The sequence below is a fragment of the Ylistrum balloti genome, unplaced genomic scaffold (genome assembly GCF_031769215.1).
Source record: "Ylistrum balloti isolate Yb309-2 unplaced genomic scaffold, AGI_CSIRO_Ybal_v1 Utg370744, whole genome shotgun sequence".
Classification (NCBI taxonomy): Eukaryota; Metazoa; Mollusca; class Bivalvia; order Pectinida; family Pectinidae; genus Ylistrum; species Ylistrum balloti.
In genome coordinates, this window is record NW_026782438.1 from 444,102 (window position 1) to 471,311 (window position 27,210).

Consider the following 27,210-nt stretch of genomic DNA (forward strand, 5'->3'; position numbering starts at 1 on the left):
AATTGAAAATATTAAAGCTCTAGATGACTTTACAGACATCTTGATAACAACAACGCAATGTGTTTCCGTTATAACATCGGATTGGGTTTTACATTGTTTTTCATTCCTGTGACGTGTAATCCTTTTTGGTAACTTTTTTTTTATAATTATTAGATCAATGATTTAGTTCAGGTGTCTAATATGGTTGTAGGGGGTTGCAGCAACCACGTACAAATGAAGATAAGTATGCAGAAAAGTTCCAACAGAGCCTGATATATTGAACAGCCACCTTTCTAATAATCGTTTCCTGTTTTCGTTCAATGAACGTTTTCATGATTAAGGATCACTTCACACGGTCATTCAAGTGGAAAGGATTGTTGGTACTATCACCTGATCGGATCAGAACAGTTGGAAGTATCGTAACTGTTCTTTGATAAATTTTCAGCTTAAGATGGGGCGAAGACAAGGGGGAAGCAGCTCGCAGTGGATAAAATGAAATGGATTGAGCAGAATAAATTATCCCCGTTACTATAAGCACATTAATGGCATCTTAGGATAGTGCCTACGTCAACTCTTTTAGCTTAAGGAATCATTCTACTACAGGCAGTCTGTTAGATTGTCAAGACGTACGGAAACAGTATCATATCTCTACCGGCCCTTTACCGTAAATCTTAAAAAGCCTTTATGTGTTCATGTACAAACTCGTCAATGGTGGGCATCTAGTAAGGAACATAAAAACGTTTAATAATTCATGGAGTAGCCATTCATATCTTTCTAACGCTGCAAATGCTTAAACGGTCAAAAGAGTAAAGTAAGTAATTTCTTCGATTAAACTTTGCTGCCTTTAACGATCACGCCATAATTACAGGACTAATTAATGTTTCCTGTCTGTAGGACTGAAATTAGTGGTATAGTGTTACGTTAATGCGTTCTAGCTATACAGTGGAAGTATGATTGCACTTTTAAAGGACAGTCGTGTAACAATTTTAGAATCTGCCAAACATAATAATGATTATGATATAACAGCATTTTCCCACTGTGTTTTGTTTGTTTTCTGGCAAAGCCAGAGATCATTTTAGTTTCGTTATAAACAAGGTATCTTGAAGAAAATGCTTATCGGCAGCAAGAATGGTATGGTTTAATGTGGGTATCGCAAGAGAAATCAGTTTGATTATAATCGAGCCACACAAAGAAATGTAATTTTCTCAATGAAATCACCATGGCGACCATAAAACTTCCCCATAATTTTCATCAACTTGCATATTTTGAACCCTTGTATTACGAGTTTGTCAGTCAGTTGACGAATTCTTGAAAAATGAAAGCCGTGATAACGGGACCAGACCCTTTAATATCGAATCTGAAGACGATATCGCGTGTAGGCTACAAGGACATATCTATCGATGTTAATGAGGTCACCAAGTCTTTGCAGCCCGAGCAGAAAATACACAGAACGTGTCTCAAAACATTAGATGATTCACTTGCGTTTTAAGAGTCCATCTAGATTCGTCTTAAATAGGTCACAGTGTATAACAACTGTTTATCAACCTGACTCAACGTCTATTCAAGGTGACACTGAATTACTTTTGCTCAATAATTTCACACGGATTGTCTGTAAGAGATATTGAACTGAAGCAGGGTTTGATAAAGTAGTGTGAATTATGTTAAAAATATTCCAAATTTCACTGGTCTCTTTGAAATGACGTTTGAATTGATATCATCCTAGTGGTGCAGAGAAAGACGAATATTATGAAATTTGGTTCACAAAAGTATTAAAATATATCGAACGCGTTTTGATTTTTGATATTGATAAAAATATCTGAACTCGTATAAATTTAAAGTTAAATGGTGAAGGCACATGCATATGATTTTACTTACGTAAACATTACCGTAACTGAGTGTAAATTGATGTATATTACTGATTCACTAGGTTTATGAGGTACATTAATGGAAATACGGGCTTAAATAAGCGGTAAGACTGAATCGTAGTATATAACTACAATGTATGGAATGTTCTCCAATCGACAATCAAATTAAATTATATAGACGCGGGTTTGTGAAATTCCAGAGGTCATATACATATATATCAGTTCAGAAAGTGAAACTGATTACTATTGTTATGTTTATTTATAGCTATAGATTCTTAAACTAATTCACACACACACCAACGTAAGTTTTTAGAGGGATAAGCGTGTGCATCATGTACACCATTTCTTAAACATTACCATACAGCAGCATACATACTTCACGACAAGGCACTGCGAAAACAAATCGAAAGTAATCACAAGCGCACGAAGACATTTCTTACTACTGGCGTCAAGAACAAAAATGAACTCTTGGATAATAAAATGAAACAAAAGTGCAATTTCCAAGTAAACACCATAAATTAATTTTCAATTTTCTTACTGACAGGTAGAGAATAGATTGGATGAGGTGGGTTGTATTATTAATACATCATTACTTGTTTAATAACGTTACATTCTGTTCATCAATTCTCTTGGATCCTCCGTAGTATATAAACTCTTTATTGAACATACCAGTACATTCTGACAAAATCAATATAATTTCCCAAGCGAGCGATATCCTTCCGTTCTGCAGAATTATTCATGTGTCTTCAGATACTACTAACTTTAAAATCGACAAAAAATCATGATATATTTTGACATTTATGCTGTGTAAATCTTATTAAATTTGTTTATATATTCAATAATTATTTTCATATTAGTGTTTCCATTTAAAGGCCATATGATCCTAAGGAAGCACATCAGATCGTGTAATATTCCCGTTTGCAAATAAAATTTCAAAGTGTCGAAATATGTGTAATAATAACCATTGTATCGAATTGATTTTTAACGTTCTAGAGATCCCGATAACCATAGGATTTCGTGCGCTAATTAAACAGGCGTTTTGATTAACACTTTCATTTGTCGAAAGTGCATTCGACGTAGTTAGGAGGGGAAAACAAGCCTTGACATGTTGTTAAACGCGTGAACGAATTATCTTGCACACATCGCACGTTTCTAATAAGAGACGCTTTTCCTGCCACTGCAAATTGAAGGTTCACTCTTTCGGCGTAAAGTTAAGGTGGTACATATGTATTTTGTATTGAAGGGATACGGTATGATAATTAAGATTCAATAATCAAAATTATAATTAAGAGGGATTATATTTCATTGTTTTCATGGGTAATCTTAATTTGCGAATTCATGTAAATAAATTCTTTATCTCCTTTGTCAGAAGATTTTTTCTGCTGGCAAATTTAATTGTACAAGTTGAATATCAGTAAGTTACTACATATGCAAAGTATGACGTGTGACTTTGCAGTTGCGGAGATTGATGGTTGCTCTTTTGTCTTTTAATAAAGGAATTAGTTTAGTTTTATATCTTTTAGAGTCCTATCAAGTTAATAAGAATTGCTCAACATAGGGACATTCTCACGATAGCTGAAATGATATGTATCCGCACACGACGTTGTATTCACAAGGCGGCGTCGACAGGAATGTAAATTTTATTCAGATCGATTGAAATCGCAATATACTAACACAATTTAAGTTAGGCCACACTTTTTTTCTGCTATATAAATAGAAGTATATGAAGAGAATGTCTAAACAGTAAGAATACCAAAAAGCTAAACTCTTAATTCATTTCATTTATTGAAATGTTAAATACGGTTTACAAAGTTGATTTGTTTCTGTTTAAACATATTAAAATATAATATTCGAAAAAAAAAAAAAAAAATCACGTGATCAAAACGACGAAGAAAATACCGACATTTTAGTTTAGTCTTTAGTAAAATCCAAATTCGATTAAGCTAAGGAAAATATTGACAAAAGAACGCTTTACATGTATACTCTTGAAAAAGCACACGGACGGTTAGGAGTCTGTGTTCTATTTTGGCGACACCCACCATGTTGGTCGATCCAAGTCCATAATGTCATGTTAGAAATGAGGACGGACCGATCAGACATACTACATTCATGAATAACTTAGATAAGAATTGTACCTATTGAAGAAATCGGATGTGTATTTTTCACAGAATACAAAGTTCATCTTTACAGCTTATTTTCGAAACGACCTGGATAATTCGGATATAATGCACACTGAATGATATTTGTGTTGAAATCATGAGAGCTATGGAGAAGACAGACAACAATTTGTCACCGACGCGGTACACTTTTAACATACGAGACAATCGGATATACAGCGAGGCAAGAAAGTATTCCATAGAGATCTTCGTGCCATTCTCACTGTAAAGTGATACCATTTTAAGTTAGCGGTTGTCGCTCTGAGCTGCAAAGTAATCTTCTTCATGGATGAAATTCGAATTTATGCAATACATAGATTGCAGAGTTTTCGGTTCCGTTATGAAATTATTATTCTATTGATAAAGGAGCTGTACAAGCGTTTTGCTGGCAAATAAATTTGTTAAGAATATGAATTTGGTCAATCGATCTTGTTTACTTGAAATAGATACATCCGTTTTTATTTCTTTTTCATGTTAGATAAACCAAAAATTGATTAATTCCATCTTTTTATAGAGTACATATATGTTTGAGTCTTGTCTGGTATTCGATATGGCTTTTGCTATCGGCAATTTTGATTAAAAATGATTGAAGCTTGACATGTATTGCACTTTCTCATTTGCTTGCGCATTTCCCGTTAATCAAGATTGAAACTTATAAACTCACTGGAAATTGTCCAGACTATGTTAACGCTTATCATATGACAAGTTTGTTATCAATATGTGGTCAAGTTACACCGTTTGTCGATTACTGCGTCAAATTGTAGTGTATATCATGAAATAATGATTATGATTGTCATGATCTCGTGTCATACTCCAACATTGCTGTTTAGTAAAAACGTTAAAGCTTGTCAAGATGTCAGGTGGTCATGTTTTCTGTTAAACTGTAGCCTTCGTAAACACGAAGTGATTTAAAGAAAAGAGAACACTTCACTAACGCAACGACACATTCAAATCGACCTTGCTTGTCAGTTGTCATCATTAAGTCTCGATGTGAAAGACGTTGTGTGTTTGCAATCACCAGGGAATTTACACCGAAAAACATATTTTTTTTCACCAATTCACGATTATATCGGTATTGAAAAATCTAATATCTGTCTCCATGTTTAAATCTCTATAGTTTTCTTCCTGGCTCATTTTGTCTGCTCAACCCACCAAGCCACTCTTCAATAAACCTCCTTTGCTCCAATTTACCTTCACCTTCCGAAATACAGAATCCCTCACTGAAATATCAACTAGCTTCCGAGGTTAAAACTCGGACGTGCTTTACACTCTAAAAGGAACTTTCTTGTCCGATGACTTTTGACGGTCACGAGAACGCAAATTCTCGAAAAAGGCAATAACGGCTATGCTATACTTTATTTATTTACAGGTCCAGAGATGTGGGGCAGGATGGGTCCTTACAAGATGTGCAGTAACGGTAAACAACAGTCTCCGATAGACATCCACCCAGATATGTTACTGTTCGATCCCAATCTTAAACACGTGAAGGTGGAGTCCGTTCCGGTAAGTTGAAATCTAAAGAAATGTTATGAAATGCTGATTCATGTTAAAAGATTTGTATCAAAAGATGCATGAATCTCTCGCTTACTCTCAGTTCCTCCCCCAATTATCTTCGTCAAGAAAATAATACAAATTTAAATTAATCCTTTAATATATGACAACTGATCTCATACATTCAAACGTTTGTGTTCTAGGTAAATGGAAGACTCACTAACACCGGAAATGACATCACATTGTTTCTAGATCCTGACTTCGTAAATCATGTCAATATCAGTCAGGGCCCTCTGTCATATGTGTACCATGTGACGTCATTAAAGTTCCATTACAGCAAAGTGGATGTAAACGGATCGGAACATCGCATAGCTGGACGGTCTTTTCCCGCTGAGGTAAAGTTTTTTTTTTATTTCATGGCAACAAGAATAAGGCATTGGATATCATCTAGATAGATCTACTGCAACAATACACATAATTTTTTCAAGCATTTCATTCAAGCGTCTCGTTAGGATATAGGCTTACTCCTCGTGAAGAGGGGATGGCTTTGTGGGAAAGCTTATACATTATTTTCCAATTATCAAAATTTACAAGAGTGATTTTATTGGTAATCCTTAACCTATCTTCTTTTTTAACCAAAGTTTCCTTCCTAACAAAAACTTTGACACTGATCCTGTTTTACAAGGAACGTGTGGCGACTGTTTCTTCACTGGAAAAAATCAGAACTATGCGATTGGTGCTCTACTATAGGTTCTACTTCCTGCTCGTCGCTCAACTTAAATTAGCTTAACGACATGTTAGTCCAATGTTATTCCCGATTTGACATTGTAGTGTGATTCAACGATAAACATGGTCCTTGGGTTGACCCATTGTCCACGGCCATCGTCTTCATAAGACCTCGTTTGATTTCGGAAACTTGAAAGAAATATGATCTCGTAGGTGTACTATTGTGTTGTTGTTGACCTGCAGCTTATTCTGTAACCTGTAAGATCCGATTGCTCTGAAAGACAAGCAGGGAGTATGAAGTGCCATTTTATTGTCATTGGTATTGCATAGCTTTTTGACGACTTTTTGGCGTGTAATGTTTGAAATGAGGTATTGGCAAGACAAACATTAGGCAGAAAGCATGCTTTTAACCCAATATCAATGCGTCCATCATCCGACCTTTAACAATATCATCGTTAGTTTTTGAGAAGTACTATAAGGATTACAAATATCTTATGTAGTTTCCCTTAATCCTTTGTTGGGCCTTATAGATTTTTGGACTGATTATAAAAACAAAATGACTGTCAGGCGACTATCTGTATTTTGACAGGAAATGATTGCTAGTGCTGGTTCCTGAAGACATTCTTAAATTTCAGGAAATAAAGAGAATAACAGGAATTATCCAACGTTAGGAGATCAAATAAAAATCATACAATGCTGCAAGATCCCTCTGGGATCTCTTGTTAAATAGGAGAAAAAAGACAATTATCTAAAGTATTGACGACTTTCACTATTATGCAGTTTGAGCTGCAGATAAAGTGTCTGCATTATACTTGTATGACAGTTCTAATTTAAACACAGTTTAGATTCCAATAATAATCCAATCTGTTCGGTAAAGCCCTGTTTCAGGTGACGAAGATTGACTCACTGCAAAAGATTTCAGGAGGGATGAACAAATATCTATATTTCTGAATGCTCTGTTTTATTCTTTTTTTTCTTCATATTGACGGTTTTGATAGTGTCTTCTTAAGAAAATGAATATCACTAGACCTCTTATTTTTGCAACACATGCATACTAATAGGAAACATCAGTACGCACATAATCTAAGATTAACCTAATGGATGCTGCATGTCTTGTGATAAATGCGATTATAAATGGAAAGAAGGAGAAAATGCCATGCCTGTTTTTTTTATTTCATTATATCAGATTTCATCTCGGGAGGGTTGATATACTTAGACATAGCGTCAGATAATTTCGTTTCCTGTTTCGGAGAATCAGGTGTAGATTCCCGGAAGAAAAAATTTAGCACGGTGTATTCTTCATACGAATCATAGACAAACACATACGGGTACTGAGTAATGCATTAATGACGTCATGATATTCTATGGGGTATTATTGCTAATAACATTTCAACGAACTCAACATTTTTCCTGTTTGGGGTATTGGAGCAGATGTTTTTCAGAAAAAAGGATTCTTGAATTTTTTATAAGTATTATATTTGTTCAGAAACCGAATCACCACAGTTTAAAAGAAAGCAATTTGTTGGTTCTGTAGCTTTTGTCGTCGACACGGCTAAGGTCGCATAAAACGGTATACAATTAGTGTCCTTAATCAGAGCGCAGTAATTATTTCATTATAAAAAGAAACATTTATAAGTTAAGTCATGAAAATGATCAATTATCGTCTTTTAAAATTCAGGGATTCAAAGTCTTCCAAAGGAAGCTTAAATCACAGGCATTATCTAACAGTACATTATGATAGCATTATGGTGTCTTTGATATCAACTAATAATACGATTTCTCAAATGAGAAAAAATATCATTATATCATACATTCATATCTATACATATATTTAAACATTCTCGATTGAAAAAAATGACGTGAATTTAGAACAGGACCATCTGATGATATTTACTATACAAAAGTATGTAGCTACGATGCAAAGACATTAAACATTAACAGATAACTAAGATAATTAATTAGTGTTACCGTATAACAGGTTTTTGCGCGTGCATGTAATTTTCGCTAAATCTGGACGCGAATATTACAATCGTGAAATGTAACTAGTGACACAATTGTTCACACCACAGCCTCTGACAAGCGGATTTCATAAATAAAGAAAGGAAAAAAAAAAAAAAAAAAGAAAGAAAAACACACACATAGCTGCATGTAACATTAGTTGCCATGAACACCAACAAATAACAGACCAGGGAATTGGAGGTATAGAGTAAACTCGAGTATTTTTACTTGAGAGATACAGTGGTAAGCATGACACGTCGATCTCTAACAAAGGAGAGGAAGAAAGGCTACAGGGGGTCGTTTAAATCTGTTGGTTTTTTTTTTCAGTACAAAGATCACTCTCGACAATACGCAACCACTTGAATCACTTCAGAATGTTTTGCTTTTATCAGCCAAACATTAGCGAATTAAGGGTATTTCGACCACAATCACATTGTATTGACCTGCTCTACATAACAAATAATGGTACACTATATTCACCACCTTATAATAACAATTAATGGTACAATATATTCACCACCTTATAGTACACTATATTCACCACCTTATAATAACAATTAATGGTACACTATATTCACCACCTTATAGTACACTATATTCCCCACCTTATAATAACAATTAATGGTACACTATATTCCCCACCTTATAGTACACTATATTCACCACCTTATAATAACAATTAATGGTACACTATATTCACCACCTTATAATAACAATTAACAGTACAATGTATTCACCTACTCTAAATAACAAACAATGGTAGATTTCATCAATAGAGGCATTGCTCAGTGTTGTATCCCAATCACCAAATTATTCCATAGTGTATATTTATCCCTTGCATTAATAACCTGACTATGTTATTATTGAAATATACTATTTCCCAGACACCAAACTCCAACATTTTGCACAAACCAATTACCGCTCGGAAATAATAAAGTTTTATGTTCCCAATACAATTTATAAGCGTCATGCAACCTTTGTTGGGTTTCATTATACTGGTATGTAAGCAATTCTTCTACCATGTATGGCCAGGCCAAACACGAGACACTACTGGAATGAGGCAACAGAACTGAATAGCGAAACAAATAAATAGAAATACGGAAGATGGAGGAGACAAAAATGTTTCTGGTTTTTAATTTCAGATCCTGTTACAATGTATTTACAATCTATCATTTGAATTGAAGGAAAATCGAACGAGGATGTTCAACATTTAACAACTCTGTCTGCGGAGGCACGCACGCTACTGTACAATAATACCGCTATGTGTACAATCCGCGTAACACGATATATCAAACAAAATCAATAATTTTAAATGTTGGCGTGAAACGTCTTCTTTACTGCACGTGATACAAGCGTCAATCTTATACATACTTGTATCCATCTGAGTGACACATTGGAGGACTGTTTCTTTCGTGATATGACATTTGTTTGATGCTTTTTGTTTTTAATCAGATAAGAATTAAGAATAATCGATGTTGTTTACCTTATTCTCGTTTAATTCTTTCCCACCCATGTTGGAATAAAGTAATCACTGAATGTGAGTCTCTTATAGCTTTGTGATGATTAAACTACATTATGAACCTCTGAATTAATTTGTTCACGTCATACCTGTAATGTCACATGGTCCATGGTCACCCTTGACGACCGAGGGGTCGGTGTGTATGTGAGCCACTTCTTACCCTTTTCCCGGTAGAAGATGATTTTGAACGATTCATTTTTACATTGTGTCTTTCTTTTTCTCTTTTTACGTTCCGAATTTATAGTATACTGTACATTTCTCACCTTACCATATTACGTCTTTTAGCTTATTTTATAACTGAAAAAAGATTCAACTAGGCTGAAAGTAAATGACAAAAACATAAAAAAGATAAAAATAAAAAATCCCAAAACAAAATAAAGCAAAAACCACAAAAAGCAAAAACAAAAATTTCATTGGGGAGAATTTATTGACATACTCTTTTCTTCAAATTTATATTTACATTTTTTTTTACATATACAAAATGTTAACAAATTTTTCGATTATTTTTTCTTAATATTTTGAAAAAAAGGTACGGTGTAAAAGCTCTAAAGCAAAATCTTTATGCTGTTAAAATCAAATAAAGTTGCAGACAAACAGGTGTGGTTATTTCTTAGGATGTAACAAAACAGATCTTTGCAGGCCAAGCGCGCTGAACTATATATGTAGCTATTTTCAGACTTATATTCACACACTTCACACAATGTTGAACACTTCAACCTTCAGCCGGTACCAGATAATTGGGTTCAGTTCTTTAAAAGTCTTGAGCACCAGACAGAAATGTCTGTGTTTGCCTATAATAAAACACAGAGACAAGTTATGACATTGCTTCATACAACAATCTGGTTAAGCCGCCAGGAACTACAGAATATTTGAAAGGACATTAACTGTTGATATATTTAGAATAAGAATTCGTTAGAGAGGACACAGACGAATCGTTGCAATATTAGTAATAATATCTTTTTAAGAGTTGGTCGTTTAAGAAACCTCAAGTTAATACTGAAAGGAAGGAAGTATTTTACTATATTTGATGGGCAAGTCTGCTGTAAGTGTGCACTATGAAACTTTTTTGAAGTGATACACATTGAGAGGCTCTTTCTCAAAGGATATCGGAGAGGGAAAATAAAATAAAATAGTAAAACAAACAAACAAACAAGAACAAAGAATACGCTAGATGTAAATTACTCATGGTCCAACAACTCTAAGACTAGTGAAATGAAAGTTCGTATTACCAATGTGAATTAACTACTAAAATTCGAATAGAACAATGTTTATTTCCAAAGAAATGAAGATCAGATAGAAAAGCTCACCTGTGGCTTTCACCAACCCGTATCATAAAAAGATTTTGTGGGTTTTTATACTTGCTATCGATATCTAACACAAAAAGGTGATTTAGGGACCATTCTATAGCGGTCAAGCAATACCACTTGGATATCAAGAAGGAAATTATCACCATATACTCAATATGTAAATATATTGAATAAAACAAGATTTGTCTATAATTGGATACGGATACAAAACAATCCGAAATATGTCCCAATTCATATATTTTGACAATCCTCATATGACCATTTTTGAGAGATGATTGAAACCCGAAGTTATATCTCGTTGGCAAACATGGACGCTGCACTGAAAAAACTCATTGCTTTAATGCGGAAATAATTTAGACAGCGAGTGCGTTATTGTTTGCTATTTACCTGTTAATTACCTTTTATTTACCTATCATTTACCTATTATTTACCTTTTATTTACCTGTTATTTTCCTATTATTTACCTATTATTTACCTGTTATTAACCTGTTATTTACCTATTATTTACCTGTTTTTTGCCTGTCATTTGTCTGTTAGTTACCTGTTATTTACCTAATATTTACCTGTGTTTTGCCTGTCATTTGTCTGTTATTTACCTGTTATTTACCTGGTTTTTGCCTGTCATTTGTCTGTTATTTACCTGTTATTAACCTGTTATTTTCCTATAACTTACCTGTTATGTACGTATAATTGATCTAATTAATTTAATCAAACCTGATTAAGATGTTGCTTTTGTCATTATACTGAAACATATCAATTTAGATCAACATGAATGATGACACGATTAAGTGTACTAAACCGAACTTGACATTTATTTCTTACGTGAAGAGCAAAGTGCACATCCCCATTGATGTTTTAGTACATGTTTTGTCAGCTTTGGAGTTCCTTAATTATCCTGTAGATATGCACATTATGTATCCTCGACATCACTGATGAGACCGAGAAGGACGACGCTGATGCACGTGTATGATGCCGTTTGATGCATAATTCGACATACCCTGATCCTGTAGTTCTTACTAAATATACACACTGGGTGTTATTTACTCGTGCAGTTCACTCATGTCAATACAATGTACGTCGCACATGTTTAGGTGTATTCGACATCTTTCTATGAAGAGAAGGTTTATCATAATTGATTGCGCAGTACAATAAACGTACCGATATGTCGACATCGGCTATAAAACAGTAATATTCTTTCTCGATAAAAGGCAATCAACAAATCGTTGTATATGGTCTCGATGTTATCGTACGTCAGCTTTAGTTAGCAGTAAAGACAGAAAATATCGACGAATACAGAACATAGTTAGATTACTTCCGTCATACACGAAGATCATTTATTGATAGAAAGAGTGTTTTCCAAGTCTTAACTGATTAATGCGAAGAAACGTCATTTCCGTTAATCAGCAGTAAATGATGGGGTATTTTTTGTGTAGTAGATTATCTTGAAGACTCCCAGCTCTAAATTACAGACGGCGTATTTTACTGGATGGAATTATGCATTAGATTTGAGAATAATAAAGAACATGCAACGTTACGAACGACAATGGTTTCATCTATAAATTGAGATAACTAGCTTGACGTAATTCGATCAACAAACAAGGTTTTGCTGTTGTTGTTAATGAAGGTGTAACGCGGAGAGCCCTTAACAGCTGTGTTTTTTGTTAGTGATATTACAGTCTATCGAGAAATATATCTGCAAGTTTGGAAATGTCCTTGTGTTCATTCGCCATAAACACAAAAGATATAATTGCTGTTACCATTTTGGTTATAGCATTTGCCTCAAACATCAGTATAGTGTTAAATAGTGACTCTAACATAATTTGACACAGTAAATTCGCTCGCTTTTGTTGTTATTTTGCTGCTTGCACTAAAAACCATTTCCAGCCAGAATATCCGTCTAATCCCAGTTGCAGAAACGTACTACGCCACAATACCTTTTCCCCCGCCACAATATTAATATTTTGATAACTAATTCCTAATTTAGTATCGAATGAAATGACTTTGATTGAACACAGACGTTTTCTTATACCAGCTATGCCATATTTCATATAAGCTTCACTGTTCAGAGTATGCTGAGCACCACAATAAATAAACATGCCTGGTAGTATTCCAGATTCAATGCACTAGTAGGAAAACATGGGCCTGAGGTGACTATCGTCTAAAATTGTATGGAAATGAATCATTTTGAGACCAATATGCTGTTACGGTGACAGTAAACAGATCAGTCTTGGTTATCGTCACACATCAAAATAAAATCGTTCCCTGTCTTCACTGTAATATCTATTTATGATGTTACATTGTAAAGCATTTTGTGACGTCAGGATTGCAAAGAGTAAAGACGCCATACATGCACTGATTTCATCGTGACTTCACAATGAAGATCAATGACGTAGGCTTTAAATGTAATACCTAAGTTAATTAATGAATTTATTCTGTCGAATAAATGCCCGTGATAAAATACAGCAGGGATATTCAGACAATCGCAAAGAAGACTACCTCATACTTGAAACAAAAATGTGTACAGCAAGATTAGTGTACTTTGAGAAGGAATTTCCGCGAAAACAATTTGGTCGTTTTGTTATGAACTGATTCTAGTGTCTTTTCATACTATTATTAGCATCAAAATATCTCTCCTGTGGTCAGTTTGGAAAGGCGAAATTGGTGGAACTAGTTATAGCCGATATAAATTTAACGGCCTAAATATAGCGCATAAGGCAATTCGGAACTGAAGAGGTCACTGGTTCATAGAGTTTATACAGAATATTGGGTAAATGTACAAGTGTGTATGTTGTTTCCGCTGAGGTTGCAGTTTTATTACTTTATCATGTTTATTTTTGTTGATTTTATAATTTACACAAATATTTCATTCTGTTCGGCTAATAACAACGCGAACATGTTATGACACAATCAGGGGACTGCGAGAACGTATGTAAATTGATCTAGCTAGATCTATGAAGAATTTCCAAAAATTAGATAATATATTTTTTTCAAATTGACGCGTACGATTTTCATAAGAACCTAAGTAGACGATTTTGTACACTTTTCTTCCTATGAAATCCTTACTTGTGCGCATTAACCATTTAACTTTTGATCATGGTGATAAAAGGGATACCAATTTATTTCTGCCTTTGTTTTTTTTAGTTTAGCTTGCTTAAAACTGTTACCTAAATCTGATACGAAATGAATATTCATGTAAGAAATTATATAGATGAAGTCATAATCCATATTTCATAAAATGAAATACTACGATCGTCATAGTAACTATACTTTGTTCTCATTTGAGAACGTGACATTACTTACTTGAATTGGCCAATGTTTACATGGCGTGTGTCGTTGATGAAACAGACGACACTTACTCTTTCGGAACACCTGGTCCTATTATCCTTGTACTTATTCAGGAGTCTTCGTGTAAATCTTTCTTTTGTTCATATTTTGCCCTAGTTGAGTTTGGATTATAATCATGTTGATAAGTTGATATTTTCTTGTTTTGAAATGGATGTTGTGGTTATCAACAGTTTGCCAAAATTGATTAGTTTGCAATTATATCAGTTCAGACGTCTTCTTTAAGGATTTTTGTTACTAGAACTAAATAAATCGATGTAATCTAAGACTCATCTTGGTGCAAGATATATTACTAAGAAGAGGAAAAGATATGTTTAGGCTGAGTTGTCATTACCGAGTATCCTGCACGTAGCTGAACACATTACCTTAGATGTAGCGAAGACATAAATTTTGAAAAGAAATTAAATGACAACTGAATTACATATATATATAAATATATTTGTTAATTTTTCAGCTTCAAATGATTGGATACAATGGTGATCTTTATGAAAATATGTCGCGTGCCGAAAATTCATCCAATGGAATTGTAGTCATCTCGACTTTTCTCGAGGTAAGTATATTTGGTTACAATTCATGTATTTACATATACCTGTTAGTTCAGGATATAATGTATTCGACTTAAAATGTTTTATTCGCTGAATGTAATAAAAAAAATTCCAAGGAAATTCATATTACAGAGATTTCGTTCTCACGCATATGTAAAGGATGCCCTTTCACTCTTTTAAGGATGTTTTTTCGAGAGCTGTCACGTGATGTACTTTGTTGCATCCGATTTTCCAATTTTGATACAAACCTGTGTCCGTTACTTCAGTTTACGTGATATGCCATTCCCATATCTCGCATTGACCTGAACCCTGAAAGCCTGTCTACGGCAGACGTCACAGATACGGAACTACCATCAATTATAGTTTCTGATAGCTCTGCTTGATTCACAGGGAAGGTTTACGACAACTCACACACTCCCATCAACGACATTTTCCATGTTTGTGATTCTGCGTGCTTGGACGACATAAAGGCACTCTAAAAGTACATCAACTAGAAACGTCACTCCAAGTGTGTGATATGGTCGGGATAATGTGTGTTTTACAGCACGATTTTACAATAAATGTGAAATAAAAACCTTTCCAAATATTTTCAAATATTTTATCTTCCCATTTAAATTGTCTAATGTAATTATGTATTCTTCCACCTTGAGCTAGGTCGAGAACATAGCAATTAAGCTTAATAATAACGAAAATCACATAGAAATACTGTAAGATACCATTTTTACCGCAGTTGAATGGATTTGTTACATTTCTATTTTTACATGCTCACAGGAGAAATATAATTGGAGAAACTAATCAATTTAATTTAGATTAATCCTGCTTTTAGGTTTTAAAACCTGGAAGAAACAAAATGTTCAAAGATAATTTAACATAACTTTATATATTCCGAATACAAAATGTCTACGGTACCGACAACAATACATTAAATGATGAAAACGAACCAAACTTTGTCAATGTATCATAAAACCAGACTGACGTTCTCTTTAGTAATTACAACAAATTGCGAGTTACTGTAACAGGTGTTTTGACGTTTCGATTTCTCGTAGGCATAAAAAGACTCTGAAAAGAAAGAATGATTTATGTAGTTAGGAAATTTTCTATTACTTCCTCTTTTGTTTTATTTGTATTATTCGACGTTTCTTTTGAAATTTCTGATTGACTAGGTATATTCAGTACTTAAACTTCATTGGTTTGGATTAAGTGCAACAGATCTCCCGTATGTTGTACTGTGAGCTAGCAACCAGCTACTACACGGAGACTACGCTTCAAAGTGGTATCGCTTGATCACGGTGCAATAAACCCAGCAAGCAAATAGACCGTTGACATTTTTGACGCTGGAAAGCGTGTCATGGTGTCGTGAAATGGTTATGACATTCCATAGTGATTACACTATAAAATTGACCTCAAAATTCGCGAATTTATCCATCATCCGTATTCGGCATCTTCTCATAACCTTGACTTGTGATTAGGCGTATAATAGAACAGACTCTATTAACTCGAGTAATTAGATAGTCATTTAAAGGCAACTTCTGATTCATCTCATAATAAGATCTAGTCTAGAAGGACCTTGTTTGTGGATGAAATTAATAACAAGTTTCCACATTGCCTTGTTTTATTTGTTAGAACGTTGTCAGCATAACGTATCTCTGATCTGTGATGACAATATATTAAGGCTGACAAAATCTTGATATACACATTTCAATAACAAGATAATCTCAATACTGTCTCATTGTTTTTTTTTCTATTTTCTAAAAAAAAAATACAATCAATTCTTTGATTTTGATGCTATTGTTTCAAATGATCAATCAATCGGATTAAGTGCGATTTTCCTTTATGTGATAGTATGTATATTTCTGAAAAAACGAGAGCAAACAAGGGAGACAATCATTGCAAACTGATGATATAGGGCAAACCGTTCAATATAAGAAAATGTCATGAACTGAAGACAAGGTGTTTAAAGCCACTTTTTATAACCTTGGCGTGTCCTATTAAGTCTGCGTTAAAATGACCATCTTCCTGACCGTCTAGTGGTAATGAAGATTGACCAGTAAAACTCACTTTCGTTCCCCTCATCCATAGAGGTACAGAAATAGGCCTGTGGGGGAGATGTTTACTCATTCTTGCCACGTTAGGCGCTCATACATTTTGTTTATATTGACATAGTGAATATGGAATTACTTCAACCTCTTACTGGAATATTACTCAACTCAATTGCGGTATACGGTTTTTGTAGCAGACGAGGCCGCCATTGATGACGGGCAGTGTATGATTTAAAGTCATGGAGTCTACTTTCTTTATGCATACATTCTAGGGGTACCAAAATCTCCGACATTGTCCATCTTTATCATATATAGCAATAGGCCCGCTGTTTTTGGGTAGATGCCCGTTCTTCTATTCAGGAAAAGCACGATTATATTTAAAAATATCTATTATTCAGCTTTGAATTGATGTTTTAAAGAGTATAACTTCGCCGAAAGATACCACAAGGTAAAAGTATGAAAGACCTCATTAATAGAGAATCATTTAGCATTCTGAAAAAGAAACACCTACATCAAGGATGATGCCATTCAGAGTTTGAATACAGGTGTTCAGGCATATCTAAGGATTAGTATTTTAGTTTGTTAGGTGAGCAGAATATTGATGAAATGGGGAACGAGGTAAATAACATTTACGAACATTTTGCCTACTACTCAAATGGATTTATTATCAAATAAGCTAAGCAAAATAAACAGTTTATCGTTTTATTTACAATATTTCCTTTGAAAAATAGCAACATGCAAAATTTAGAGACAAACATCTTGAAAAATCTTGTGTAATCGATGTTCAAAATTATTTCGATTTCATGTTAATTCAAATGAACAGCCATTCATAAGTCTTTGACTGATTGCTGAAGTCTGCCTATTTTCTTCCCGACAACACAAAAATATGCATTTCTATAATCTTATGCATATAAAATATCCCTTTTTTACTTATCACGATATATCATAATTAGATTTAAGAAGGGAATGAAATAAATCAATATATGATTATATGAAAACGAGGTACTGTTGAAAAATAAGTAGGAAATATCAATGACCTGGGAGGATGTTTGAAAGTGATTCGTGCTATTTCGAGAGCTGGTTAATTAGCTAACGTTCTATCCTCAAGGTATTGAGACATAAACTAGCTATCGATTCAGTAGCAGTTGTAAATATTGTCATATGAAAATCGTTTCGTGCAGTGTTGTAAACCATCAGGAGTTCAGGTGATAAAATTCATATATTATATCTTAATACTGAGGTGATGAATTAATTCCCTGTATTCACAGAAAAGGGAATGTACATGCCTTGTGAGAAATGACAATAGCTACTATAGTTCAGTAGTCAAAATATTATTTGGAATCAAATGTCTTAAATCGCCGTCTATTGTCACCTCCACTGTAAATAAACATGTCAGCAGAACTCAGCCCAAGAATATAGAGAACATTCTTTATGGCTCATTTTTTGTTTTCATTTTTTTTTCTCTCAGTTAAAATTTAATCACACTTACACAGATCACAGAGGACACATTTGTGTCATAAATTCAGCACAAAGGGGATTTCACTCAATGGTGTATAAAGATATATATGAACATACGAATATATTAAGATACAGTGCTGGTATTTTCAAGAGACTAACGGTTAATTGATGAATGGTGTAACAAGTTTTTTTTTTTGCTTCTTTTTTCAAGGTTATCTGTATAAATAATTCTTTTTTAGATTCTGTTCTGATTTTCTTGACTTTGAGTTAAAATCACGACTTTGTTGACATGTTGTTATTTGTATCAGCGATAGAGAAAGTCGTATTTGTATTAAAGGGGTGTAATTGGTTACAATTATGCAGTTAACATAGGCAACAAACATTAGATAAGAAAATCTCAAAAATAAGTAAATGTTCAATCTACTATGTTTCATTACAAATGTAGTACACCTTAATGTTTGTTTGTGTATATTTCAAATGCTGGATTTCATTTCATGCAATATTGTCACTTGTGTTGTCTGAGACATTTTACATACGGATATCAAGCAAAATCCTGAGTATATGTCTTCGTCGGTATTTAGAAATTTCTACAGATATGATTCTGGCTTGACTGGGATCAGGGACCTCCATCTTTTTCAGGACTTTCCAAGTATTGACACCAGTATATTTACTTAAGTAAACAATACTAATTTCCGAATGAAATAGGAGATAAGAAACAAAAAGCGAAGCATGTTTTGCTTTATGCATGCTAATACGCCTGAGTTATTTATTGAGTTAACCATGATGGCAATCTAATGCTATCAACCGTGAAATTTACACCAGCAAGAGAAAGGTCAATTTTAACTGCAACTTCTACACCAAACACACTAGATCACAAGATATAGCTATCATGAATGCCGTCAGCATCTGTCAATATAGCTGAAATGCATCTCGTTTGGTCTTCTTGCGTAGCCAGTAGACCAAAACCAGGATTTGTGGTAAAGTGCCAAAGATCAGTAACATGTGAAGGAAGTATATTACTTCGGTGTCCAAGTAGGGCCAGACAAAACTTTTAAAGCTTCCGAATTAAATACGGCAGAATCGAAGTAGTGTCCGTCACAAATGTCACTAATGTTGCCCTAACAACGTCATAAAGTCTTCTTGGAAACCATTTTCCCGCTGTCGCACGGATGTTGAAACAGTACGTCGGTAGATTATTAGTCACGAACTAGCTCTTTTTATTATAAGAAGCTATAATTTTGGAAGTCGTAAAGTGAGAAGAATATACCAAATTTAGCTTCTAAGATGTAAGTCACTACTGGCATCAGTGTTACCAGACGACCGGATCATTCAATGTTTTAATGTGTCATTACAGTGATCTATTATTTGAGTATAATTTCATGTCATTCAATTGAATCATATTATGTTGATAAATCGTTTGTTCTCATAATTGATTCATATGCCCTCAAATTATCATGGAAAAAGTAATAGAAATTCACGATTTTCAGAATTTTAAAATTTCTTGAGTACCGCTTATCCATTAAATTAAGTGCCCAAGAAAAAGTAATTGTATTACAGAAACAACGAAATGAGATTTACACAAATATATATTATTTCACAGTAAGTCTTATATTACTGGATGTTTTCAGATAGCGTCAGAAAAGACAGATGAAAACTCAGCTTTAGATGCACTTACAACCAAGTTAGACGACTTAGCCTGGGAAAGAGGTAAGTTATGTTTGTCATGTCCAGTAGTTCACCGTCAGTAATTGTTTATTTGAATCGCGTGCTGACAAAAAAGACAGCATCACCATGGAACAAAGAATTGTGTCTTATGGACTTGATATCGAGGAAATTAACATTGTTATATAGCATTGTAACATCGTTCTCTTCGTCTGTCCATGACTTGCTGTCATACATACATAATTTTGTGGTTTTACCAATACGTTAAGCCTGGATTTTAGGCTAAATTGTGTTAATTTCAAGACGGCGTGAAATAACGTAAATCATTTTGCAAAAATATTAGTTAAACTGTTGTATACACTAGGCATCTGTGACTATGAATATGATTTCGCCAAAGCGGCGTTTTGATAGCATTTCAATATAAAGGAGTACTACATAGCAAAATAGTGCTTATATTCAGATAAATGTTTACCTAAGAGATTGGGACTGCGACACTGTCAGTCAGTTATCTTAAAAGAGATGAAATGACCCTGAGATGTCAAACTTCGATAACATTTTACCTGCATCTGGTCAAACAACACTCAAAGGAACAATTTGATCATTGCATGAGCAAACTACGACGTTCGTTATTTAAAACAGCCTACATTTATACCCGACACGTGACATTTCCTGGTCAGACTCGCCTTTGCTGACATGACCTACCCGCGTGCTGCAATCGGCATTTCCCTACTGTTGCAGAAAATCTTAACAACACTACGACCCATCTGAAGATAATTGGTTCCAATATACTCTGCGCAGTTACCTTCGAGAGATATAAATTCGGTGACTTGAACGTAAGAGCGTTTTATTGTATAACTATTAATTCCTATTACCTCTCCCTAAGGTATTCGTCAAAATCGAGTTAAACTTTTCTTCTACTTAATCTCAGATGTCGGGAGCAGAGGGGTCAAGCAGTTCATGACCTTGGTACCATACGTTGCAAATCCTTGGAGATGCGGTTCACATTTGTGAATATTTAATTTATTAAAAAATTGTCATTGATAAAACTATAATCCTGTCTTGAAAGATAATTGATTAGAATAAGGTCGTTAAATGGTCGTTAAACTTCTATACAGATTGTCGTATGTCTGCTGGTAGATCCCTCTGTGCCATCGCACCATCACTTTCAATGACACTGGATGAATCAATACACTGTACATGTACACTACACCTCCCTTATAATGCATTTACGGCATCAGATCCCGTTATATTCTCTCAATTTATTTCGTTAGGAACGATAATCTTGTCTGGATAGAAAATGGCAATTTAAAAGTCACCGCAGGTTCGAGTCAGTTGCTGGATAATGCACATAAAAGATACACATTAAGACTTTTTCCCTGGGTTTTTATTTGTCAACTTCTTTCAAGTACCATAGCCGAATACTGGGCAGCTCAGAGCTTCATCTGCTCTATTGTGGTTGTTACAGTCATGAAGACAGAACCGTTATCTTTCTCCACTCTATAATCTGGTTAATGGGTCATTAGGGAAATTGACACTTTGTTGTATTTACGAAATGTTCACAATCTCTTTGAAACTCCCACGCATTCCAAAGACCGAATTCAACTTTTACCTCTTCTAGTTGAGATATAAATCTGAGAATATATAGGCGACGACCCGACTATAAGCAAGCGAGCAGATATGAGACTCCTTGAATTAAGTAGTTCTAAATCATTTTAAAATAAGCATTTGTGCGTGAATGATAATTTCGCAGTGGCAATATATCCCATTCGAAATTATCGACGTGATGTACATTATGTAGATATTTTCCATGAATCACCAATGATCATATAGGGTTCGGTGATGTTTTTAAGAGATCTCGTGAATATGTTATAATTTCTGTCCAATGGTAGATAGTGCTTTGCAACAGTGTACGATATTCTGAAATTAAACACTACTTTACCGTTATTATTTCATTGAATAAGTTGATAACACGAGATTGTCAGAAAAGTTCGTTCACCTACATTTTAGTCTTCAGAATGGTGATGTTAAACATTGAATAACGATTTAAACTTCAAACTACGACCTTGACAGAACAATGGCACGCATATCACTATAGTTGGAAGAAGGTCCACTTCTTCTTAGAAGATCTGTATATGATCTGATATCTTGAGGATGTAACCCCACCCCCTAAAAATAGCCTTTAATCGGCAAACTTTTGTTAATGTGTCCACGATCCATCAACATTTTGTATTAATGACTAAACTCCATTTGGCATTCTCATTACTTACAGGTGCATACGTGCCGATAACGGCGTTCTCGGTGGACGAGCTTCTGCCGCTTACGGAACATTACATAACTTACGAGGGATCGATGACACAACCTAGCTGTCAGGAAACTGTCACATGGATTATATTTAATAAACCATCATACATTTCAGAAAAACAGGTAAGGAAATAAGTTTGCCATTTCAAAAGTATTTCTCGGAGTTGGTAAATAAGGGAAAGCAAATCTTAAAAACTTTAACTGCAGGCATTATCTCATCAGTAACAAAATATTCTTTGGGAAACACGGGGTATGTAAACATGTCCATAAAAGGTTCTTTGGTGGATGGAAAGTCCCTGCAGTGCAAACTTTGTAGAGACTGCTTCTGATGCCGTGACGCAGACACAAAGGTAAAGGAAACATAAGCCTTTAAATGAATGATGCCGTGTTTGTGACATGTTGCGCAAGGATAAAAACCTCTAAGGAGAGTTCCTGGTTCAGAGAAGAAATATTGAGAGACACAATATATAAGGAAGTTCAGGCCCAAATGATGAGCTTAAAGTGCTAATTAAAGGAGGCATTACAGACACGATGTAGTTAATACATGCACTTCAGATACACTTCCTGTGTTCAGTCAGAAAATACGTCAAAGGCAACACATAAACAAATATAATGCAACTCATTTCAGTAATGATTTGGCTCTCTTATGCAGAGGCAGGAAAACTATTGTATGAATAATATCAGAAATACAATTAATTTGTGTGTTCGTTCGTGCAGATTTCGAATTGATTTCAAGAATAATTTTAGATATTTACTTTTGTTACCATTATGTATCACCTATTTATTCATCTCTTGGACTAATTTCAAGGTAAATTAACATTATCTCTTTCAGTTAAATGCTTTCAGAAGCGTGTGGATGGAATGGCAGATGAACAATATCAGACCTGCAATGCCCCTCAATCACCGTGTGCTGAGGACAAATATCAACACTCGCAAACAGGTATCATCTCTCTGTACTTCAGGGTCTATGGGAGGGAAACAGACACTTCATGACACTTTGGGGGATAAAGTTTTATAATTCATTATCATGACCGATCGGTAACATTAGACTTAAGCGGCGAGATGAGTCACGTGTTTTCTCATTCACTGTAAAAGGTAGACTGGTTCGGTAACCAAGATAAAGTTAATTGGACAGGAATTGCCACAGTTCTAGACGATCTGCTTCAGTCACAAACATGTGATGGACAGGTACTTGTGGAAATCTTGGTACTGATGTGTCGTACTGGTGTACTGGTATCCTTGGTTTAAATCACTATTTTTCATTCTTTCTGGAAGCATGACATGTTACAGCAACCAAAATCATCAGGGTATTAGGTCATGCAGGTCAATAGTGCATATGATACGCCTTGACATTATGGAAGTTCCGAAATACATAATGGTCCGCAACCAATGTTCAGACAATATGTTTTATCTATTTTGTTTCATCCTGCTGATTTTTTTGTCCCCCAAAAAGCCGCACTGGTTTATAAGCCGCACGGCAAGAAAAAAGCAGCTGCTTATAACCAGGAAAATTAGGTTATGTCATTCGCAGGCTGTTTTGAATTTTTCAATGATTTTTTTTACAGAATACTTTTCTGTAACAAAACATATAGTTAACGATTGCAAGTTCCACTTAAATCATCTGATAGATTTCGACATAAGGCTCAGAGCATAACTGACGGTTCCAAGATAGAGGATAAAGGTTGATAGATTATTTGGCTATACACATATACTAAATCTAATGCTTAATTTGTGTAGAAAGATGTTACCGTGGTTTGTACAATTTTATCAGATATCATGTACTTAATACTTGATTTTTGTATGTGTATAGACATGTTGTCTACACATCTGTCCTAAAGGCAGGTACAAGCTGTATTGTAACAGTAGCTGAATGTAAAATAAAATTTTAAATCATATGTCACGTTTTAAAAATGAGAAATTCTATAATATCTGTCTGTAGTTCCTGTTAGTAAAGTTTCCATAAGTAAGAGTTACTTAGCAGACGGGAAAACAAAATCTTCTTGTAAACATAAAAAAAGTTAGATTTCTGCAATATTAGGAGCTGAACTTACAAGGTCTTGCATCAGTGCATTTCAATATTATGCATCATGTGTGTAATAAATTTGCTGGTTCAATTGAAGGTATCAAATTCTTTTCTTCTCTACAGGTATGCAGTTACATAAGATATGTCATAATTGTGTGCTAGTTTTGTGATCATTAAGTTTTCAACATGCTGACATTCCAAGTTGTTTGTCACCAGTGTTATATGTTGTGTGATTCAGTAAATCAGGCTTTGTTTGCCATCCTTTTTGTATAATTTTTTTCATGGGGGTGGGGAGGGAATTATTTCAAAATATGCTTTAAAATTGATATATGACAAAGATCTTTGTAAGTTATTAAATCACTGAGGTCAAGGTCAAGCATACAGTAAAATCTACAGCATAAGTTTCATGTAGAATTAGTATCAAACACTGGCCATAGCAATGTGATTAGATAGTGGGGCAACCAGGTTAATGGTGATTAGATACGGAGACAACCAGATTAGTTGTGACTGGATAGCGTGACCATCATATTAGTTGTGACTGGATAGTGTGACTATCAGATTAGTTGTGACTGGGTAGTGGGACAGCCAGATAATTGGTGTCTTGATAGTGTGACAACTAGATTAATGGTGATTAGATACAGAGACAAACAGATTCGTTGTGACTGGATAGTGTGACTATCAGATTAGTTGTGACTGGGTAGCGGGACAGTCTAACGATGTTCTTTTCAGGATTTCCTCTCTTTTTTGCCTGAAGCATACCTGCTAAAAGAAACCGTTGTATGCCGTGTATACTGTTAGTATAATAACGTAATATTTCTAGAGGCTATTGTAACACATTTTAGGCCGGTTGTTTCTAGAATGTAATACAAACTTCAAGCAATTGAATAGCTTATGTGTATCTTCACAGTGCAGCAGCACGGTGATTTAAGATGAAAAGTCTTACCGTTTGTCTTTCATGCTATTATATGCCACTTTATATGATGAAATGTAGGCAATTAAAGCAATTCTAGTGTATATTTTTGAACTGCGAACAAGTATACATAAGACAAAGAAAGATTAGCACGTTTCCCTGGCATATATATGTAAATGAATGAAGTCAAATGACGCTTTTGCATATACGAAAAAAACTGTAACAGTTTATGTTACAAAATATTTCAATTTCTACTCAAGTTGGACCAAAGAATAACACTTATCCGAGAAAACGAAAACATCCTTTACATATCTTGTTTGATGATGGACTGTAGATAAAAGTTATCAAATTTGCTCCAGAATTGCGGAAATATAGCTGGATAAAGATACATAATATGTATATATATATATAATTAAAGATAAATCACAATATGACATTGTCTAAATTAGCAGAACAAATTTGTTTCCATGGTGATATATGCATAACTGCGTGAGACCTTACACATGTTATAGTCTGCTATAAAATGGCAAGCAATTATTTGTTAACCTTTCACTGCCTAAAAATGAAAATATCGAACAAGATCAAGAGAGCCACCTGAATTATTCTGATGTACAGTTGCTTCTTTGCTAAGTTCATGATGTCATGAATACATACTGAGAAAGGTCACAACACACTTCATGACAATTTCAAAATGAGAACAAATATAGACGTTATTCTTCCTCGTAGCAGTTCGATAGTTTTCTTAAATTATCAAAAATATTTTGACGAAATTAATTATTGAAATTAAGGTATATTTTGTATTTTTTATCAAAGTGTCACGTTATCATATATTGCCTGAGGAATACTACTTGAATATCCTGTTGTTGTGGGAAATTTAACAGGAATTCTACCGAGACAAACGGTGGTTCTACCATTCTTAAGACCCAATGACTTTGGTACCATTTACCAATAAGGTAATGAGCTGGCGCACTCTAATCGCGTCAACAGACTATACAGTAGCAGAATAACTGCAGCTATTTGTTTCGTCATTGATATAACATATTTTGTCAACAATTCAGCATATTTTCGATGTTTTTTGGGGACATGGGTAGTGAACGTCAACTTGTAGTCTTGAGCGATGAATGGAACATCTCTTCTCAAATTATCTCCTAGTTTACGGTTTACAGTTCACCCCAACGTCTTTTTTGCAATGTTTTGTAAATGATCATGAGCAGCCGCTTTCTAATTGATCAATTACTTGATTAATACATAATTGATAATGATTTCAAAAAGGGAACAACCAATTTAACGCAACGTAAACTATTAGTACCTTTCCTTTTTGATGTAGTACATTGTATATGTTTAACGAACCTGTACGCATGTTCATGTTCTTTCAATGTGACATTTCCCGTGTTTGGTTGGGTTTTATTGTTTACGATTGCAGGATAAAGTTTTTAATTTTTGACCTTTTGTATCGAGGTTAGTTAAGTGCACACAAGTTAACATTAAATGTCTGCTGAACGCTGCTTATGTATCCAGATAATACACATCGACTTTGGATTTTGTGTCTGACTTGTTGCTTAAACATAGATTGATGTAATATCACTGTCTATACGTCTGGTTTTCTCTCATTTAAAATTTACAATAGTTGAAATTCAAAAGTACGTGCAGTCATATATGTACCATTTAAACTTTTGGCGTCTGACTACAATCATTTTCAAAATATATCTCATATTTCTGTCTACACGTTGAAAATCTTTTATAAAGTACATGTAATGCATATTTTTTATCTACATGATGAAAGCATCCTGTGATTCGCACGATAAACAGCAGAAAGCTTTTCGTCTATTACTAGGTATATACACCATAGACAGTTTATCACCACTGGGTCAGTGTAGACGCTCTAACGA

The 27,210-nt window shown here is 34.4% G+C and overlaps 1 protein-coding gene across 1 annotated transcript in view; it reads left to right on the plus strand.

Moving 5' to 3' along the window:
* The window catches only part of LOC132558009 (carbonic anhydrase-related protein 10-like), a 59,708-nt gene that overhangs the window by 30,662 nt on the left and 1,836 nt on the right, over nucleotides 1–27,210 (plus strand). Inside the window, exons 3-8 of the mRNA XM_060222530.1 lie at nucleotides 5,370–5,503; nucleotides 5,695–5,886; nucleotides 14,838–14,933; nucleotides 20,054–20,132; nucleotides 22,357–22,511; nucleotides 23,221–23,328. Coding sequence (XP_060078513.1) covers nucleotides 5,370–5,503; nucleotides 5,695–5,886; nucleotides 14,838–14,933; nucleotides 20,054–20,132; nucleotides 22,357–22,511; nucleotides 23,221–23,328 — 764 coding nt within the window. The remainder of the gene's footprint in view (nucleotides 1–5,369; nucleotides 5,504–5,694; nucleotides 5,887–14,837; nucleotides 14,934–20,053; nucleotides 20,133–22,356; nucleotides 22,512–23,220; nucleotides 23,329–27,210) is intronic.